The following is a 22,540-nucleotide window of genomic DNA, read 5'->3' as shown; positions in this document are numbered from 1 at the left end:
TTCATGTGCCCAAAAGCTGAGACGACTAGATATGAAGTGCATTTCACATCCAGTTGCATGAGTGAATAAGTAGGAAAAAAGAGGTAAAGGGTGTGGAGAAATTCAATGAATTTACTTGTCAGGTTTCAATCTGTTAAAATCAGGAGAAGTATTAGTCTGTTGTTAATGCGTCCTGCAGAGGGCAGTGGTGTAGCATTAGCATAACAGCTCATCAGTTGCCTCAGTGAAGAGCAGAGACAAGATTCACAGTCAAATTGTCCCCAAGTTGTATTTTGTCCCCAAATAACATTTATTTTTCATATTCATAAATTCTGAATCCTACATTTTTAAGTGGTTTAGCTCTTAGATTAAACCCTAAGCCTTTCTATTTAAGGAACTAAACCCTGCACTTCTCCTCTTTTCACTAATAATCTCTAATTCACCCACTTTAGTGAACTATTTTGGTGACAAAGTCCACGATTTTCAAGCCTTTGGCTTTGGCGCAAGGAAAAAGAAAAGCTTTGAAGAAGCCAAATCCTTTTAACAACAGCCTTCTTGTCTCTCCACGGCTTATACTGCTCTGAGAATTGGTCAGATTTATTATTATTTCACGGAGAGAGCGCCTCATCTTCTTGTCACGAATAAGGTGACCAGACAGACTTCAAGACAAGCATCGTTGGGATTAGTTGATAAGAATAATTGAATGTTCGCATTTGTACCCAAGATAAGTTTCTTTCCTGTTAACATGAAGGATTAAGTCCTCTGAGGCCCGAAGAATGATATTTATAGCCCAACGCAGAAATAATATATGTCCAAAACACTAAAATAGCCGATGGTAACAGGTGTCGAGACACATGAGAAAGGATTTGTTTGCTACTGGAGCAGGGCAGTGAAGTGAGCCATACCAGGGTTGACACATAATGACTGAACATGTTTGATGCACAGAGAGAAAGGACTCTTTCACAGACCAGCAGCAGTGGAAAACAGACCCAAAGGAAGCCAGTATAGCTTCTTTTTTTCTTTTTTTTAAACTTTACACTGAGGCCATTGTCAGGGGCGTCAGCGCTCAGGGCAAATGACTATCCACTGACATAATCACTCAAGAACATTTGGGATCTAAAATGAAATGACTTTTTTTTTTCTTTTTTTTTGCAGGACTCGGTCCAGCGGTTCCTGATTTCCTGCAGGCTACATGTGTCTTCGCCCCTCTGAGTATGTCTGGAATGAAGTACCACCCTGTAATATCACAAACTCAGACCCAGTGTGTGTTGGTGTTTTTTAAGTCCGGACCAGATGGTTGTAAAGTAGAGAGGTCACTGCACTTCACAGGTTCCTGGCACTGCAACCCAAAGGCACAGCAGCCTGCTCAACACACTGTGGGAAAAAAAAGAAGAAAGAAGAAGGAAGTGCAGTTAAGTGTATGCTGAGATTAGAATTGATTGAAAATTTAAATGTGGTTTAGTCTGACAACAATTGCACAAAGAATATTGGGCAAACCAAACTAATTCCTATACTAAGATAAGATGCTATTCTGAACATATGTGTTTGTGGAGTTGATTATTTTAAAACTACCGTAGTAGTGCACTTAATATTTTCAGTTGTGCTAACTTTTATTTTAATATATAATCATGAAGGGCACATAATATCAATACATCTTTGGTCAGAAGTGGGGTGAAATGCAAATAAATCAAAGAAAACTCCCCTAACTCTAACCTAACCCTAACCCTAAATCAATGGGTATGTATTCAATTTTGTCTGACGCACCTGAAAGACATGAACAATATGAATAAGCAGCATTTTATTTGGTGATCACTGCATCAAAATGACATGGCATCCATTTAAATGAGACTTTGAGAAGATTTAAAAACTTGATTCGTTTTTTGGAGTTACCCATTGTCAGTGAGCTCAGCTGTGGGCGGTGCTCACTCATCAGGAGGGATTGCCTGCAGCTGAGCTTAGGTTTTAAAAAGCCTCAGTCCACACACACACACTGGGTTGGGGCCGAGAGGGTGTGTGTGTCCATCTCTGTTTTGTTTCTGGCTTTTAAACTTTATTTTTGCATACATTTATGGCACGTTGGAGTCATTTCAAAGCAAATCTTTTCTTTTTGGCAACGCACCCTTGTCTTTGTTTTGAGAAAAAAAAAAAAAAAAAACATCTTCCCCTTGAGCCCAGTTTTATTTTGCCTTTGTTTTGTCCATGTTTGAGTTAATCCCTTTCTTGGTCAAAGCGCAGCTAATTAAAAACACCTAAGTTTGCCAGATAACAGGCAGTCTGATGCGTAGCCATCAGCTGGCAGTAACAAAGCAATCGTTATGGGGTTCAGGGAAGTCTCAGTAGAAAACATTTCTCCTTGAGAGAGGAGGCAGAGCAGGGAGAGCTTATGAAAGTGGGACAAAGGTTTTACCGGTTGGAGAGACCCTCCTAGAGCAAAACAGAATTTCTCAAGGCTCAAGCTTACAGACATAAACTAAAGATAGAAATTAATGTGAGAGCAGAAGACCTTAACCTGAAAAAATAAAACACGTGAACAGTTCTATTTTGCATTAAATGGACAGAATTTTTTGTTGGACATATTGGACATTGATATGATATATTTTGCAAGGACAGTGATTCCCAGCCTTGGTCAGGAACACTTTGAGGGGTTGCATGATAAATCTTTTGGGCTATCAGGAGGCTATAAATCCAAGAACACATTTATGCTCCACAAAATAAAGATATCAGTGGGAATATGAATAAGCAAACGTGAAATGGTTCCATTAATGAGGGTGATACAGAAATAAACAGAGTGCAGTGCCCTCACATGGACCACCTTCACCTGCACAGAATTACAACCAGGTGTTCCTGATTACAGGCCGTTGATTGGCAGCAGGTCTGGTGCCCACTCTACTGAAGTGTCCTCTCATACTGTGATGTGAGGAAAATCATCTTGAAACTGCTCCAGAGAAGTCAGCCCATGAACTGTTCGATGCAACAACAACAACAAAAAACAACATCTCCAAGAACCCCAAAGTTTTCGTACCCGATCACTAGGAATGCTTTATTCGCACCTGTTGGTGTCAAAGTGCATGTGTCTGGGAGTCATGCCAGGAAAAAGCCTTTCCTGCCCAAAAAGACCAAGGGCTTTTGTAATAACAATGCTCTGGACAGATGAAGCAAATAGTTTTGACCACAGTAACAGCAGACTTGTTTGGCACAGACCAGACTATAACCTCAAACCAACCGAGTGTGGTGGTGGAAATGTATCGTTTGAGGTTTCTTTGCTGCCTCAGGGATGGAGCAGCTTGCATTCAGAGATTCAACTATGAAATCTGCATCATATCAAAGAGCATATGAAGATAACTATGCTAAAAGCTGAAGTTGAACCAGAAATTGACCTTTCAGCAGTATGATCCTCCTAAACAGACTAGTGAATCCATCAAGGACTTTGATCAAGTGTAACATCTTTTTTTTAACCACTGTATCAACAAAGAACAATGTTTTCTTGTGAAATATACTGGATAATTTTATATGGTGAATTTATAAGCGATCAGTCTGCCTTAAAGTTTCAGTCAAACACAGAAAATTGGAAGAGAAATCTGAAATTTTTACCTAACCTTAACTGTAACCCTAGCTCCCTAACGGGAGGATCAAATCAGTTCTTGGAAAACGAGGAATATGAGGGAGCTCCCAAGGAATGAGCACTTGAGTGATTCCAGCAATGAAACCTTATAGATGCAGGCAGTCAGGTAGAAAAAGATCATACACAGTTATATTTTCAAATCTCATGGTCTGCAGTGGTGCCAGGGAGTAACTAGTGGCTGCTTGTGCCAAACACAGCAGACAGGTCAAGAAGGATGAGGACTGTGAATGAGGATTGTGGAGTGCTTTTGAAATTCACAGCGTTTCAGTGTCTGAGTGTGCTGGCCTGACTCGTGACTGATTGAGGTCAAGGAGGTTGTGTTGTGACTGGTACAGAGGAGGCTGGTCACAGAAAGCATGCAGGAGAGTTTGAGAAACGGATTTAAAAGAGTGTTTCAAGTCTGGAGGTCCTGACAATAGATGGGGTCAAGAGTTGTCTTCGTGACTTGATGGCTAACAGTGCACAGACGATGTGGACAAGGGAGAAAAAGCAGAAGGTCAAAACAACACGGATTTCAGGAATTTATCAAGGAGATGTCGATATGAGGAACTGGGGGATGTATTTCTCAAAATATATCCAAAAAGTAGCCTAATGGAAAGAGCAAACTAAAGTACCAGAAGAGAAAAGAAGAAAGTTCAAGGCTAAGTGGTTTCACTTTGAATGTCTGAGTGTGATGCACTTGAGATATGACTCATTGACCAAATTCACAAAGGCCCAGGAATAATTTGCATAAATCCATAAAAGTCCATGGTTTCAATCATTTTTAAGTTCTTAACATTCAGTGTGAAGACAACCAATTCGTGTGTGGAAAATGTCTAATGCTAAGCTAGCCAATATTGATCATGAGTAGAATATGATGCTAAACTAGCCAATGTTTAGCATGAGAAGGCCTATGTTTTATATTAATCTAGCTAATATAACATTAGCTATGTAATCCAGTTTATTAAGTAGCATAACATTAACTGTTGGGTCTGATATGTTGACTATATTCTGTCTGTAGGCCGAATTTAACTTCTCTCTATTAATGGAGCAGATGTTGGCAAGGTATTATTCAGCTATGCAACACCTGTATGAAGCAGCTAATCTTCTCCACATAAAAAATTGTTTCTCTATTGCTGCTGGTCTTTATGAAGGTTATTATACTTCCACTTTCTCAAGACTTTGAGCCTTATAGTTTGAACCAGGAGCTGCATGGTGCACCTGGCTCCTGTTCACCTGCACAGGAGTTTGGCTCTGGATGATTAGACCTCTGACCTGGAGAGGAGTTACTGTGTTGGGATTCACTCCAAATCTCAGAAACCAGTGGAAAGACGAGGGTGAAAGTGTGAAGAGATGCAAGAAACCTGACAGGAAAATGGGAAAGATCCATCACATAGATGGTGAAAGTGAAAACACCTGTGCAGGGACCTTGAACAATGGTTTTTCCTATCTCTGACTTGAAGGCTTTATCTAGCTACATAACGAAGTACAAATCTCTGTCAACCAAACCTAAGGCTTTAAGTCCTCGAAGCATATGTCAAAGCTTGTCAACACTGCCAGCAAAGAAAAGCATCTATCACTCCTGGCTTGATAGTCACAACAGCCCAACCATATGTTGAGGATTAATTGCTGAGTTAAGTTGTAAACAGATATACAGGCCTGTACCTACTGTACAACCTCGGAACAAATGGCTGCTATTAGAATAAAAGCTGGCGAGCAAAAGAACCGTGTCACGAGTTTTATGAAATTTATGAGTCATGTTAAGAGTTGCAAACAAAGTTGGGTTTTGTGGGATTTGTGCAACAAGAGTCCGATTAGTCCAGTAAATTTGTCACATGGTTAGAAGTTTGGCACAAAAATGCTTCTCTTCTCAGTCTGAGCAGGTCGGTATCATAACATCAGGAACTGACTGTCACTGAAATTACATTTTACTGAAAAGCTGAAGGTCATCTGGGTTTCTGCAAGATCAGCACAACAGGCAGCTGTCATGATTAATGCTGGGAGACATGAAGACATGAGTGTTGACTGGAATTCAAACAAGGACAAACACACACACACACATACACACACACCTGTTTTGCTCTAGTAAAACAGCTCTGTCAAATGAAACACGTTGCTGTATCTGGGCTGTAATACTATCCAATGACAAGTGAAGCTTATTGGCCGCTGCCCTTAAAAGTAAGGACACTGGATATGACTCAGGAATGAGAACATAAACATTCTCCTTGCATTACACATTTGTTTCATGACTTCTTAATCTCTGTCCAGACCTTCCCTGTGTCCTTTTAACTCGTTTTTGTGCAGCGAAACATTTTTCAAACCCACAGAAGTGTGTTTAATTCTAGTGGAATCGCAATGTTTCCAAAGATACCAATTATGTCAGACGGTATTTTTGGGGAGAAGTGTGTGAAATAATGCACGAGAGATCCAGCATATTTCCACTTCATGGCATGGTGCATCCATAAAAAAAACATGGCCCTGGGTTGAAAGCTTTGCCATAAAGAATTGAGAGGATTCAGATAAGAATTAAAAAGGAAACTTAAATGGATTATGACGCTTTTTTTTCTGCCACTGTTTGCAGACTCTTCAGCAGGCATACATGGATTCACAACTCAAACTCTGATTTCTGAGTCCTTACACTAAACATAACTTAACTGAGGGGAGAGAAGTGGATTCAATTAAGAAACTAAATGTGTACGTGGCATTATAAAATCCCCATCCAAATAAAACAGGCTCACTTTTACAGACTGCATATCTAGTTTGACACTGGAATATTTTCTGCTTCATTTTACTAAATGTAGGAAAAACTTCTTCTTTACCAGGATTAGGTTGGTCATGGATAAATATACTTGTACCGGATATCTAGATATAATGTACTATGTAGTGTGATGTGGAAAACAAAAAAAAAACCTCCAAGGCATAATGTAGCAATAGTGGGAATGAGCATTTTCAGTTATTAAAACAAAGCATGTTTGATTAATTCAAATGAGGGAGAAATTGTTGTGCAAAGAGTTTTGAACAAATTGACTTTTTTTGTGTAGATTTAAAAGAACATTTACTTTTTTTCTGTTTTGCCCACATACATTTCTGAAAGGGGACTACACACAATGGCATTGTTTTACTTTACACCTGAAGCCTGTTGCTTTTCTACTTGAAGATTCTAGCTATGGCATTTTTATTTTATTTTCTAAATGTGTGGCAATCCTGACACAAATGTGAGTCATGTCCTCCACAGTTAGAAGTGCTCAAACTAAGCACAGATTGAATTAAAATCATCCAAACACACATTCTACAGTAAATTGTGTCAAACTGAAACACACTTGTAGGATTATAGTCATTTTTCATGTCCTTGTTTTACACCTGATCCTGCAAACTGTTTCCCTCTGAACACTAATGTAGGCTACATGTAGACAGTACTGCTGCCCCACCACAGCCACATCAAACCCCTCCAGCTTCAATGTGACTGCATCAGACAGGAGTGGATCTCGGGGTCCATTTGCGTCGCCAGTGCATTGCAGCTTTAACCGGTCCATCATGCCTTGCGGTGTCCCAGTTCTGTTCCGATGTAATTTACAACAAGCTCCGTGATCTCCCTCCCTCTCCCTCTCTCTCTTTCTTTCTTTCTCTCTCTCTCTGTGATGGGCAGAGCGGCAGGTCAACAGGCGGAGCGGTAGATGCTTGAAAGCCCCATGTCGGATGTCCGATGACCAGCCGGACGCATGTTTACATCCACACACGGGTTGTTACCACAGAGGCGGGGGGATGAGATGAGCGCGCTCCGTTCACTCTGATGCAGGCGGTGGATCGGCTGGGAATAAACAGGATCTCTCTCCCGTAAGTGGCCCTCACATAACATGCAGAGGAAAGTACCGGATTTTATTCCAGGGAGAAAGACAGAGGTTTACAGCCGAACCGGGGGAGTTTGAAACGCTCTGATACACTGTGATCTGCCGCTGAACAGAGGTATGTTGCTGCCTGGGCTGTTTTACACAGGGCGGACTGCGGCCAGTCCTCTCTGCTGTGGCTTTGAATGCGTCAGTCAAGCCAACATTTAAAAAATCCACTGCTATTTAAATAACGTTGTAGGTTTTTAAATGTACCTACTGGATTACTACAGGTCTTAGTGAATTTCCTGTTGGTGTACATGTGGAAGACAGGGCAACACACGGATAGAGGCTGATCAGCTGTAGTTGCGTAACTTTATTTTGGGGGTCAGATTTATTAATTCCCATATTTTTTAAGATAAAGTAAAATTGTTGACATATGTTAGGCTATATAATCTTTTAGTTAATATTTCACACTGGAGTACACCCTGTAATAGTGTGATACTGGGTGGGCAGGTCCTCCACATGGTGACATACCTGATCCATGAGGCAGCAGGAAGTGAGTAAATGAGTGTGTGGTCAGTGTGAGGGTGAGTGTGTGAGTGAGCTGAGCCCTGCAGTGATGAATCTCTTAATAGAGTTGGGCTATAAGCGCTCACTCAGCAGTGGTTTTAATCAGAGTTCCTTCAACTGAGTCAGACGGCTATAGTAGGAGAGTAAGGAGTCCTTGAAGCACACGTGTGATGGAGGCAAGGACAACACTTCTTCACAGGCCACAGTGTTCACACCTCCACTATAAACTACATTTGACCTTTGATTCTCTCTTTCCTTTCCTGGATGGATGGATACTACAGCATTTTAATCTTGAATCAGCTGCTCACTCACTACTTTAAACACCCGGTCCATTTGCCAAACTGAAGATCCAGGCTACATGTAGCTGTCATTCCTATATTCTGATTTATTGACTTGATAATGCAGTGATTCATCCCTGTGGTCGATATTTGCATAAACATCTGTGGTAAAAGGAAAATTCAAACTAGACACATCTTCACAGTGTAAATCTTTCAGCAGACTCGCCCCTCCCACCCGGTCGCAGTCAGCTATAAGCTCCGAGTCTTACAGGGTTAAAGGCTTATTGTCTCTGCTGATTAGCTTTAACTTTAACTTTTGAGACTCCAAGGTGTCACCCAGCTTCAATACATGATGGTGATCATCCTCATTTTACACTTGCGCGCCAAAAGTGTCTGCTGCGGCACAACTTTAACCACAACTTGTTTCCACTGCTGTTGGAGCCATTTCCAGCCATTTGGAATAAAATGCTCAACAAACGTCCACACAAAACGCCATGCACGCTGCCTGTTTGGAAAATCGTTTCACTGTTTCTTGCAGAGCAGATGATTGACAGCGCCTGAATGGAAAAGCTGTTCTGTCTGATTATTGCCTGAAGCTTTTCACTCGGCATATTCCAGCGTCTGTTGCACCTGCAGCCACCTCACTTTCCTCAGCTGACAAAGTTGATGTGGAACTAATCTCTAAAAGGCGTTTACATTCAGTAGCACACAGCTGAGTGGAAAAAACGCAAAGGAACTCGAGAGGCTGAAACATTAAGGTTTCACTTTGATGGCGGTTTGAATGAACAAAAACAAAAATTAGAGGAGCAGTATTTCCTAATGTAATCTAGTACTATATTATAGCTATGAGGAACAGGAATGTGTGTGGGCCCCTGAGTGTCCAGCGTGGTCCATCAAGAGAAGTGGCATCTTGTCTGAGGACAGGGGTCACATCACTAATTTAATTTGCTTTTTATATTAGAAATACCTGCTGACATTCGCATTTCCTGCAGGTATTTTTAGCCTTGCTAGCAGCACGGCTGAAGGAGCGGCAATGTCAGATCACTATTAAATCTAGTGCAGGTATTTCTGTTCCCCCCAGTTGTATGTCGTTCACTTTTGTAGCTGATGGAGAAATGCATTTACTTAGCTGGAGTGAGAGATTATAGTTTCCCCTCTAAGAGGTCATTTAAAACCATATGACAGCTCCAGTTCAAACTGGTGTTAATCTCCACCAGCAGATCAGCTCTGAGACGTTTTCAGCAGCAACACCCCCATTTAATCCCGAGTTTGGGATACCCCCGCTGCAGTGGAACGCCTCCATGTTTTCTCGGAGCCCACATTCAGAGGAAGACAAAGAGGAAGTGACAGGAAAGCGCAGGTTGCTTCTTAATTGTTGCTGATTGTTTGGTTTACTTTCCCAGAGCGTGCCCTCCAATCAATCCAGTCATCTGTGTAAGGCTCGGACAAAGCCAGAGCTGTGTCGCCATGGTGAGGGATTGTTTGCATCCAGTCATGCCACTAGCCATGTGGGCTCTCTCTCTCTCACACACACACACTGCATGCTCTTTTGTCTGCACAGCACTTGTTTCAGTGGACCCCCCTCATGCTGCCGCTGCCTCCTTGTTACTTTAAAAATTGGCCTGTGATTGCATCATCGTGTGTTGTTGAACTGCTGCTGCTTTCAAAGTCATTGCGTCTATTTCAGTGCAAAGTTTTCACATGTAATTATATGTATTTGATTGACATTAGACTGTTTTGGCAACAACAACTTGCTGAAGTTTTTACTTTTTTAATGGCAACAATGTTCTGTTTGACAGGATCCTGGGGGAAATGAGTAAAGGTCAGGGGTTCAAACCTAATCAATGGGTCTGTTAAAGTTTAATTTAGCGATGGACAGAGAGCACTGAACTGAACAAGACAGGAAATGAACTCCTCTCTGGGTATTTTGCATTAAAACCCCATCATGTAGCCGGTGTGGCATCAGAGGCTTTTCTTTGCATTTTTCAACCCTAACATCTTTTTAACTCTGAGCTTGGGGATATTAAAGGAGCTTTCAGTGGCATTTTCATGCTGATCCGTCTCGTGAACTAACTGTCCATGTCTGAGGAGATGCAAATAGGAAACGGTGACTCGCCACGCTGTGTCCCCTCCCTTACTCTGCCTTTCTGTGGCATCCAGAGAATGAAACTTCAGGGGAGGCAGACTGAAGTCACAACTAAGTTTAGCTCGACAGTTCACAGCCCACACGATGGTATTCTTCATGTCTGAACCCTAAATGGCTGCAGCAGAAGTTGTTGAGTTATACTGATAGCAGCAACCTTTTCTCTACACTGCAGAGACATTTTTTTTTCTTATATCGCTTTTGTAATATGCCAGCTATGTGAGAGCAATGTCATTTTGATAACTGTGAGGGTCTGGAGCTAAAACAATGGAAAATGTTACATAATCTAGTAGACAAAGTACATGGCACATTATAATTTCGCATTTGGAGAACTGGGCCAATTATTTTAGCTTTGTGATATACAAAGAAAACATACTAAAATACATTTTAACTAACTGCTAATATCAGCACAGTTGCAATATGCTAACTTACTAATGTTTTTATCCAGTATTAAAAAAAAAAACTTTAAATCTACAATTAGATTTGTAACATACTCATAAATAAAAATCTAAACTTTGACCAGAGCTGTCTTAACAGATAAGGACTGTAGTTTACTGAAAAATGATCTCATATCATTGTTCATTCTGGGTGTTAATGGGCTAAACATCAAGGCTGAATCCACTTAAAGTGACTTAATGTTGAAAGATAAGTAGAGCAAACTCTGCTGTCCTGGATCCTCTGTGAATAGATTACTACGTGGAGCAGGAATGTGGAGCATTGAATCCGTCTGTTTATTAAACTGTGACTAATGGAAGAGGAAATTCCAACAGATACAGCACCTTTCCCACAGGTTGAGATTCCTCCACCATGGAAATGTATATAGCTAAACCATAGGGGTCTGATACTTAATACGGACGTATACATTTTAAAGTGAAGCCGAAACCAAAATAGAAACACACACGCGCACTTTGCTTTCCTACTAATTTGTGTATACTCGTCATGTAGCCCGTATGATTTATTTATTCACGCTGTGGCAGTGGGGGCTTCAAAGTAACTGTGATTCAGATCAAAGACGTAACCAGAGAGCAAGTGGAAATAGTATGATGAAAATGTAGAACAGCAACAGCGATGGGGGGATAGGGGGCAGGAGCGGGAGAGAGGCAGCAGGTATCCTAGTGATTAAAGTGTTCAAAGTTATACAGCAGGCTAAAGAAAACTGAGGATCGTCTCCATGAGGAAACAAAACTACAAAGGCGATTGTTGCTTGATCTGCTGAGCGGAGAACTCGATTAGTTTGATATCCATTAGTCTGAGGCCTGATTTGGTGTTTTACTCCATCCAGTTGACTAGTAGCTTATTGTTGTGATTCTCATTGGACGCATCCATGGAGAGCATCTCTGTAGCTATGAGAAGGATCAAAGCTCATGAACCTGGAGATCTGCTCAGCTCCATTACTGAGCTGCTCCTGCACAGCTGCCTGCTCCTACGGCGCTACGCTGCACTGTACACCTACTCTTGATAAAACCCTTCTTGTATATGCTGTGATATTTGTGTCAAGGGTTGAAGTCAAGGAAAGAAATGGTCTCTCTACCTAATATCTTCTCTTTCTATACGTGTTCTTTCTACTTGTCTGCACTCGAAGCTGAAAAGTGTCTCCAAGAAACTTGACTCATCTTTTTTTAATTCAATATTAAACTAGTGGAAAAGATGACATGCAGTCTGGAGAGGACAGTCGAAGCAGTCTTATGTGGCACCTTACTCATCTCTTGAAAACATAGCCTATGTCATTCTTGCCATTTTCATAAACAGTCTCTCAGAGCTAAAAGAGAAACTCCTTCACCTTGATTCATCAACACATGCACGTTAGATTCTCTCCTCAGCAAAAATGTATTTGACTTTGAATGAAATGAAAATAAATTTGGCTCTATTGTGATGATAGGACCATGATAATTGTATCACAGAGGAGTGAATGACTTCAGTGCAGCTTCTCGCATACATGCAATAAGTGTGAGTGTGTGTGTGTGTGTGTGTATACAAAAGTGTCAGAGATGGAGTGTAGGCTCAGGTTTACAAGCCTGTGTCAACTGGCTCTTCCTCCTGGATGAGACCTCGGCGTGATCAGGATGTCGCTCCACACTGAATAAACACTGTATTGCAACATGTCGACCACAGCTGTGAAAATGTCAGGCGTCATCACATCATCTGTTGGGATACCGCGTGTTATGAAACCATGTCACGGACCTTTTGTTAACAAGCTGTAAAGAAACTTCTGGAGCCAAGTTTTCCTTAGTAAACACAGGATTATGGTTTCACTCGCCTAACTCTTGCCATGTTTTGACTGGCTTGTAAAAAATGACTAATAGGCCTACTTACACCTCATCTTTTTGTACTGCTGTTGCCAAAATTATCTGTTATGCTAAGCTAGTTGCCTCCCATGGCGGCATCAACCTCCGTGGTGGTGAGTTCAATGTCCCGTAGCTACAGAGGAACAGGGAGATCTTCAGAGCATCGGGGCAAAGTGACAAATATCCATAAATCTGTTTTTGTCATTTATTCCCATTCTGCTGCTTCCCTCCGTAGCCAGGTGTGTGAATGAGTTACTATGGTTACAGTGCGCCTCACTTGTAAAATGTGACATAATTAAACATTTTTGTTCAACATAATTAAAGAGGAAGCCTCAGAGCCTCCTTCATGAGGAATTCATGGTCGTAGTATTTACTGGGTACTAACAGGTGTCTGGGTTCATATGCATCCTCCAGCATTGGTCTGCATTTACAAATTGTCCAGCTCCCCACTAAATACAAGCTTTGCCCTCACCAGATGCCTCCAGTACAGTGGAGTGTGCATTGTATTGCAGTCTCAGTAGGAAAAGGCCTCAAGTGGGACCAGTGTGAAACTGCAGGCGAGATGGGAGTCCCATTCCAGCTGTGATGAAGATGGAAGGCACCTAAATTGTTAAGGGAAGCCTCGAGCGCTATGAAAGACAAGGATCAGAGCAGAGCTGATGGGCCGTACAGGAAGAGGGAGGGCAGCTGCCCAGTAGGGTTGCAAAAAGTCTGAGCATTAGGCATCTGCTCCTTCACTGCTCTGTTGCTCCGGCCCGCTGTGGTTGCCTTGCCAGGTTCGTAATGACTGCCTCGCTGCTGAGGTGCTTGTGTCAGCAGTTTGAAATGGCTCTCGTTCTGCGTGCATGCAACTGCTGTAAGTGTTTCTGCGCCGAGCCCCAGCAAATGAAAAATATATCGAATGAGGCCTGTAAGACGGTCACAGTTGCTGCACCACAAGTGGGTTGTTGCAGCAATTAATCAGCAGCACTACGGCTCCTCAAAAGAACAAGTGTTGTGAGTTGCTATGAGTTGTTCGTTTACAAGAAACTGGTGTCACTCTGTACAGCCATGAGGTGTGTTTCGGTGTGATATTTTAGCTAATCCTTGCTCTCTAGAGGTAACAACTGAAACAGGAGGTGGGGGAAATGTACGTTTGTGAATAATAACACATTAAAGTTTGTCTGGGAATACCATGACAATAAGATAACATTGGATGAAAGAGTTTTGTAAATCAATGACACAAATATCCTAAGCTTCCAATTAAAACCTAACAGTGAAATGAGTTATAACATCTGGATTAATTTCAATATTCAAAATCAATTTAGCCCTGGTTTGGTCTCAACCAATTCCTCAAATATACAAATCTTAGCTACTAAAAGCTCCACCACCAGGCAGTTGCTAACTTTGTCTGTCTTCAGTTTAGTAACTGGGAACAACAGGCTGCTTCAGTGTAGCTGCAGGACAGAAACCAAAACAATAAGCTAAAAGACGATAAAAAGGATATAAGCAACACCTTTTCCATTGTACTTGATGACAAATGCGGCTCAAAGGTTTTTATTTTTCATGTACTGGCCATAGACTGTATAAAGAATGGACGTAGCACCCATGACGTCACCCATTGGTTTTGGTGAGTCTGTTTTGTGCCGCTACTACGGGGGTTTGAACCGCGCCATGTTGGATTTGACTTGCCATATTTGGAGCGGTGCGGCCGTTGGCCGGCCGAGAACCCGCCCACTGGCCTCGAAGCAGCGGTCTCCGGACCTGTCACTCAACGTTTCCGCGCCCTAATTGGCCAGAATTTTAAACCTAATAACAGTAAAACGGTAGAGTTTTTAAAAAATTCACCCCCCTCAGAGTGTGTGCGGGGGTAGAAACTATCGGTTGAAACCAAAAAACGTAATGGTACCAGGCTTTGATCATGTTTATTGAGGATGTAAAGCCGGCGATTTTAACATGGGGGTCTATGGAGAATGCTCCCTTCTGGTACCAGCCCCCAGAGGAAGCTGGGGGGATTGCAGTTTTTTGAACGCGGAAGTGAGCTTCACTTCTCAGACCGACAACCAATACATCCATGCCGACAACTGCCCCCTTGGTACTGACCACTATTTTCTTTGTCTTTTAGGATGGACAGTAAATCGTTATTAGCGCCCCCTTGTGGTGTGGAGGAATGAGGGCCTCTGGATGAAGGCCATGGAGCTGAAAGTGTGGGTGGACGGAGTGCAGCGCATCGTGTGCGGGGTCACGGAGTTCACCACATGCCAAGAAGTGGTCATCGCTTTGGCACAAGCCATTGGTAAACACAAACTACTTCTGACAGTATCTTTATCGCTCCTTTTCACAGGTGGCAGATGTTTGAAAACAAGCTGATATCAGGAGAGTGTGAATTGTAAATGTATAATTCATAAGCCCAATATAAATACACACAAAAGTCTTGGAGAATCCAAGAGACAAATTAATAACAAGACAAAGAGCGTCACCAGAGAGGAGGAGATTTAACAGAGTAAGATGAAAATCCCCTCCATCTGGCTTTCATGCTGAAAAACCTGAATCATGTAAATGATATTTCGCCCTAGATAAATCCCCTCAGGGTCATTCTGTGATGTGGGGCTGTGTCCAATATCGCCCTGAGTCAGGTTTGTTAGACTTGGTGGAGACGATAGATTGCGTGAAAATGAAAAGAGACTTGAGGGCACAAAGATATTTGCCATAACTGGTCTGTAGCCTATAAACAAGATGAGTCATGCTGCAGACTTTGCTTTATTGACATGTTCTGTTCAGTTGCAGAGGAATAAGTTGACGCTCTGCCTCTGTTAGTCATCGTATGGGTTATATTGTAGGCTACATAAAGTTTAGTGTAGTGTATCCAACGCCCAAAAGAATATTATGTCTTTATATTGCTCGTGTGAACATTTTTTTTTTAAAACAAGACAAATTCATCACCAACCCCACTGATGGATTTTTCTTTGAGTTTAAAACATTTGTGTTCCTCACAGTGACAGTGTAGCAGGAGTTATGGCGTCCACTGTCCTTTGTGTCCCCTGTGCCTTTTGTCCAGGCCGGGGCACTTTGATGTGAATGGCTGTGGTGATGAATGTGCCTCTTTTACAAGGACCCTTACTGTGCAAAATGAGGGTGAGGGTGCAATAGGCAGTGTTTAGCTCTTATCTACATGTGTGCAGGCAAGAATGTAGGCACGCACATGCACACACACACACGCGCGCACACACACAAAGCTGTGAGCCATTGAACTCAGTCCCTTTCCCAACACTGCCACTGTTTGAGTTGAATTTTCCCACTGTAAAGTCCTTTCACTAACACATTGGGAAAGGTCCTGAATGTGCCAATGGTGGACAAGCGTGGGAGAGCTGTAAAAGAATTCATTGGATTGAGTTTTGTGAGTTTTATTTCTCTTCATCACAACACACAATGGACTCCTTGTGCTGCTACCACTGCTACTTTCTAGAAATATGACAAAATAACCTTATTCAATGACTTTTTTTTCAATGGGGCCAAGGATAGATCCCAAAGCCCAGAGGTAAACTCCAAAGATAAGGGTTCACCAACTGTGACAGATGCAGTTTTATTGGACATGTGTGAGTTAAGTTAGTCAAAGCTTTTCCTATTAGGAAACCATTAAAACACTTGTTATTGGATGAAATTTTAAACTAAAACCTCTACTTGATGAGTTTAGTTTTAGTTAATGTGGAGACATTGTTTACAGATCAATTTTAACCAATCCCGCTTTGTCTCTCCTGATATTGATTGACCTAATCCTGCGTCAGTGTTGTGTGTCTTGGTGGGGGATAAATCTTTTAATGTGTAAGCTGGCAGGAGGTCGAGTGGAAAAAGGTAACCTGCAATGTCTAAAGTACCAGGACAAACAGTCTTAAAAGCCTGCTTAAGGACTCAAACGGTGATGTGTAAGATCAAAAGACAGAGCAGGGGTCAGCGTCCTGTAAAGTGCACTTATAAACAGACTGGAAATGAGTTGGCAAGCCAGATGACGGTGAACAGGAAAGTGTCTGGACTTGAGGTAGATCTGGAAAGTATCATGTGCACATTGAAAGAGAACATAAATAAAGCCACTGAATACTGGACTGCCGACTCCTCTTTTTGTCTATCTTGGTAATATCAAATATTCAGCTATTTTCTTTTCTCTTGCCCCAGGGCGCACAGGAAGATATACTTTGATCGAGAAATGGCGGGAGACAGAACGTCACCTGGCTCCACATGAAAACCCTGTGGTGTCCCTAAACAAGTGGGGTCAGTATGCCAGCGACGTGCAGCTCATCCTTCAGCGGACCGGCCCGTCCGTTAGCGAGCGGCCCACCTCTGACGGGCAGGCTCGCGTCCCAGAGCGCGGCTTCTACAGACAGAGCCTGCCGCCTCTGGCCAAGCTCCGCCCGTCAGGGACAGACCGCTCGCTCAAACGAAGGGAACCCAAACGGAAGTCTCTGACCTTCACTGGCGGGGCCAAAGGTCTGCGGGACATATTTGGAAGAAGCAGAGATGCTGAAGGTAGACTGTTCATATTCTGTCCTGTAGCCTATATCAGTGGTTCTCAAACTTTTTTACATCAAGGACCCCTAAATTGACAGAAATTAGACCACGGACCCCCATTGGACAAAAATTTGAAGCAAACACCAGAAATACACAAGTAGGCTATTTGTTCTGAGACCATAAAAAAGGGAAGAAGTTCTGAGACCTTTACTTTTTTAGTCAATGTAAGTTCAAATTGGTGCCAATGGCGTGAAATTTTGGAAATATTGTGGAGAAATATCTGGAAAAAAGAGGTCAAATTTCTCCCAAAACGTTTAAACATTCAGTTCAAACAGAAAAAGTGGTAAAAATTCTCAAAAAAAAAAATGTTTTTAAAAAAAATTCTAGAAAAAAGTGGTAAGATTTCTCCAAAAAAAAAAAAAAAAAAAATCTCAAAAAATTCTAGAATAAAGTGGTAAAATTTCTCCAAAAAAAAGTTTTAAAATTATTTCTTGAAAAAAGTGGTATTTTAAAAAAGAAATTACAAAAATTGAAAAAGGAGTAAAATTTTGAAGGGGGAAAAAAAAAAACTAACTAAAAAACAAAACAAAAGAAATCTAAAAAAAAAGTGGTACAAATTTCTTTAAAAAGAAAAGTGGTAAAATTTCAAGAAAAAGTTGGGGACCCCCTTTGATCCTCTCAAGGACCACTTTGAGAACCATTGGCCTATATTCCAGTCATCCAGTTTCTCTCCATCCCTTCTTACTGTACCTCTGTTTTTCTGCTCGTCAACAACCTTTTATCTCCCATCATCCATACATCCAACCAGGCAAACAGCCACAGCAGCACAGTGTAAGTCTGAACCTGAGCAGAGTTGGAGGTGGTGGAGTCGCATCTGTACCTGGGAGTCCAGCCAGGGAGCTGAGCCGCCTGGTGCAGCTGCAGAGAGACAAACTCCAGGCCCTGGAGAGTCGTCTGCTGGGCTGTGAAGCCGAGCTGGGCGAATGGGAGGAGGCCGCCGGCGAGGCCAATGAAGTGAGGAAAACCCACAGCTGCCAGAGCTGTTACTTAGAGAAGAGTAGCTTCTAAAACCCTCATGTTTTGTTTTGAAATACATTAGATTTTAAGATCTAAAATCAAACGTTTCTTATCTAACCAGAGAGAAAACCTGGAGGTGGAGCTGCTGCTTTTAGAGCAGCAGGTGAGGAGGAACGATGCTGAGATGGAGGAGGAGGAGTTCTGGCACAACGAGCTGCAGATCGAGCAGGAGAGCGAGCGGCAGCTCCGGCAGCAGCTAGTGGAACTGCAGGGCCGTGTACGTGACTGCGAGGCCAAGCTGTCAGAGTACTTAGCACGCATACAGGTGAACACGGCATCAAAGAGATTCAGTTTGTTGGTTTTTAATAAAGATAATTTCCATGCCAGTTTCTGCCATATTACTTATTTTCCCGTCATGTTGTGTAGGGAATGGAGACAGGCGTGGAGCAGGAGAGACTGCAGCAGGAGGCCGAGCTCAATCAGAAGATCAATGAGGAAGAGGTAGAGGCTGGTTTTGTCAAAATCTTTTTAACTTGCTGCCTGTTTGAAAACAAATCAGTGTCTCTTGACCCCATTATAGGTTCATGTGCTGGTGAAATGAAGTCCAAGGGCTAATGTGATTATAAATGAAGAAATTTAGCTTGAAACAATTCATCTTTATGGACATATTAGAGTCCACCAGTGTGTAAAGCCACAAAGTTTTCCTTTGTTCCTGCTTAAATATGAAGATGAATACAACTCAACACTGCATCAGCACTCAAATCCTGAACTTCAAAACAGACTGAAGCATAAAGAGCATCCTCCCACGTGTTTTCACAAGGAGGATTAGTTTGCTTTTGTCCATCCCCTCTGAAAAAAAGTTGTACTGCCCTCCACTTCTCACTTCTTCCAACTGTGTGGATTTCAGGTGCAGGCCCAGCTGGAGAAAGTGAGGGCAGAGCTGGAAATGCAGAGCCAACAAACGGCTCGGCTGGAGAGCAGCTGCAGGGCGTTGGAGCGCTCACTCGGCCAGTCAGGCAAAAGATTACAGGTCAGCTCCGATTTTACTGTTCAGTATTTTTATTTATCTCTTTATTCAAAACCTCAATATCCTCAGATCCTCTTTGGAGGTTCACTTGAAGTGCAGCGTGTCCCCAATGTGTTTGGAGGATGCCGAAGAAGTAAAGTAAAAAAAAAAATTAAAATGTGCTAATTAAAAAGTTGGTCACTGCAGCGTGTGTGCGTGTGAAAATTCGATCCCCAGCAAACCAGGTGGAACCATAGAAATCTAAGCTCATTAAGTCGTGGGCAGTGAAGCAAAGTTTAATCTCTGGCTTGCAGGGATGTGCAGTGGATGCATGCATCCTCGTATGAGTAGAGGAGCCGTGTGTACATGCGAGGTCCAGCAGGGTGTGGGAAGCGTGAGGTAATGAGAAGGGAAAGGGAGGGAGGGGTATTACAGCATTCTTCGCCTGATTAGAGAGGGGGCCTGAATAAGTACACAATCCCTTGGCTGCGGTTGCGTAACCATCTGGGAGCTAAGTCTTCTCTTTCGCTGTCTCAACTCAGTTATGACTTGTGGATAGATCCTGAGTAGGGTGTGATCCCTCATTGATTTTCACAAATTAAATCCACCTCAGTCGAAGTTGAGCGGATGCTGAAGATGCAAATCAGGGTTTAGCGCCTATAAGAACACTATCAGTTCAAGTAATGCTTATCTAAGGATTTGAAAGGTGGCTAGGTGTATTATTTGATTTACACTCCTCATGTCAGGTTAGCGGTGTAAACCTGGTTTTGTCCATAGTGCAGGTGTGTTTTTTTTTTTTTCCGGTGCAGGATAAGGAGCAGGAGCTGGAGCAGCTGACAAAAGAGCTACGACAGGTCAACCTGCAGCAGTTCATTCAGCAGACTGGTACCAAGGTCACTGTGCTGCCCGCTCAACCTACAGGAGAGAACGACGGCACGTACACACAAACACACACACATACATGTGTATATATAACATGCACACACAAGCAGAGATGTTGTGACTTGACACATCACCATCACCTTGTTTTCAATTTCAAGTTCAATTTCACAGCCTCATTCTCGACATAATGACCATAGATGTGTGAAAACAATGGACACAGTGCCACCTTGTGGTCATTCTGGCGCTCACAGGTTAGACTGAAGACTTAACAGCTGTTGAGGCAAAACTGTTGTGCCATAACAGCTTAAGTCTGTAACCCTATTACATGGACCAGATCACCAGCAGCCATGAAATGCTGTAAGAGTTTCAAAGCAAGTCAAAAAGAAAATCCCCTATTTTCATTCTCAAAAGGAAAAATCCCCCCAGAAAGGTTTTTGTCATGTGGTAAACTTTCATAGTTCTCACCAAGTTTTAGTCGGACGTGTTTGCTCCGAGGATGGTTTATTATTATGTTGCATCGGTAAAGTGATAACGAGCTGTGGATCAAAAGCCGAGGCTGAAGTTAGAAGAGTAACGTGTGTTGTTGTTCTTGTTTCAGAGGTGGAGTCCGGTTCTCTGACGAGGCGTGGATCTTCACGTCTCTTACCCAGCGACCTGCGCACCCTTCAGAGCACCATCTCCTCCAGCCTCAACCCCGAGGGCATCTACGTGTGACCCAGGAGACGTTGTTATTGTTCAGGCAGGAGAGCAGCCTGGTGCTACAGGAATGTTTTCTGTACCTGGGAGGTTCACAGAACTGCTGAAATGCTCCTGAGCAATACACACTGAACCGAAGCAACGTCCCCAACTGTGGAGGATGTTGAGGAGGGGGGAAAAAAAAAGAAACATCACATGACGGAGGATCAGCGAAGGGTTCATGAAAGACAAGTTAGGTCTGTTTTGCATCTTTTTTTGCACTGCCTCTTCTTCCATCGTACCAGAACTGACGCTCAAACTGATGTCAAATCCATTTGCAAACAAACGTTAACTGCACTCGAATGGATGAGTGAAGATTCCTCTTCAAAAACTACAAGCCAGCAAACGTGTTCTTGTCAAGTTGAGGAGGCTCCAGGCGAACGGCGAGGATAAACTTTATTTTTATGTTGTACTTCATGAAGTGGAGAAAAATTTCAGGTTACAAAGTTTGGACACATGTAAACATTATGCATAAAGTAAATAATTCATGCACGAGCATGCACAAACAGCAACACCACACCTGTGCTATAACCATAGCCATATCTGATTGCCTTATTCTGGTGTTTTCGAAGCCAGACGTCAATAAGTATAATGTCAAAAACAAACTCAAGGTAGCTACCGAACTCTATGCGCCATATAAATTTACTATTAGCACCAAGTCAGGTGATGATCCCTTGTCATGGTGACTGATGTCAATATAACCCTGTGTTTTTTTTTCTTTCAATGTGAAGTTGAACTTTTGCTTTGATTTAAACAGGAAAGTTGCCCCATATTTTCTGTTGAAAAATGTTTAACCATCAAAAAAACAAAAAAAAAACCCAACTAGCCAACTTTATATTAAAGAAATAGAGATGAATACAAATAAAAATGGGGGCGCAAAGTAGTATAATCAATTATTTGACATTTTTTGGCTGAGTTTGAATTTTCATTTTGCTAGAGCTATTAATAAGCTTTTTGTTCCTCTCTCTCTGAAAAATGAAAATATGAATGGAGCTATGAGTGATGAGCGAGGCCTTCGAGCCTGCAGTTAAAAATCCAGCCTGAAGAAGTTGCCGACAATGACTCTGTACCCAGTTTCACCACTGGGTGGTGGCAAAACATCTATTATTCAGCCAGCTCAAAGTTAACTGTGTGAAAGTTAGTCCTGCCCTCGGCTCTTATTATGTCATTGTTCCTTCATTTTTATATTGTTTTGTAACAAAGCCTAAGCACTTTTTGCTTTCAGTGTACTACTTGAGGTGCAACTTACAATACTGGCCAAGTGTTTGACATGTTGCTGTGTTCATGAAGCAGGGACACACACAGACTATTGAAACAGGCTGTATTCATTTCTTCCATCTGATTAACTAACATTTTAATGATCTGAAGATGTCTCATATGAACCAAAGCTAGCGTGACACAACATTAATAGTTAGATGAATGTACTTTTTTTTTTTTAAATGTATGCAGCTTATACCGACAAAGTGTACCAACCTGAGGAACTCGTGAATATCTGCAAATTGTAAATGTGAATAAAATATTTGCAGCAGATAATGGAAAAAATGCCCAAAGTGAGGCTGGAAACTTAAATGTGTGTGTGTGTGTGCATGTGTAACACCAGTGCCATACACAGTGTGGGAACATTAAGTTTTCAGCTTTGAATCTGCACTCAGATATTCACAAAAGCAGTTCTCTTGTCAGTTTGCGACCTCTCCGTTGAAGTACAATCTCACCACCCGTTCCCCGACTTGAATCT

General features: G+C 42.2%; 1 protein-coding gene across 1 annotated transcript; it reads left to right on the top strand.

Annotated features, from left to right (window-relative positions):
- Nucleotides 1–7,207: 7,207 nt before the first annotated feature.
- rassf8b (Ras association domain family member 8b) lies at nt 7,208–20,784 on the top strand (the record flags this gene model as incomplete). Its single annotated transcript, XM_083999405.1, has 10 exons — nt 7,208–7,414; nt 9,659–9,725; nt 14,788–14,958; nt 16,833–17,183; nt 17,974–18,179; nt 18,304–18,507; nt 18,609–18,683; nt 19,090–19,212; nt 19,998–20,121; nt 20,669–20,784. Exons 3-10 carry the CDS (start codon nt 14,847–14,849, stop codon nt 20,782–20,784), a joined length of 1,311 nt encoding a protein of 436 aa, XP_083855531.1. The 5' UTR covers nt 7,208–7,414; nt 9,659–9,725; nt 14,788–14,846.
- Nucleotides 20,785–22,540: the final 1,756 nt, after the last annotated feature.

Source organism: Trachurus trachurus, assembly GCF_905171665.1.
Source record: "Trachurus trachurus genome assembly, chromosome: 23".
In the NCBI taxonomy this organism is placed as follows: domain Eukaryota; kingdom Metazoa; phylum Chordata; class Actinopteri; order Carangiformes; family Carangidae; genus Trachurus; species Trachurus trachurus.
The sequence above is the reverse complement of the archived record's forward strand: the minus strand, read 5'-3'. Positions and strand labels throughout refer to the sequence as shown.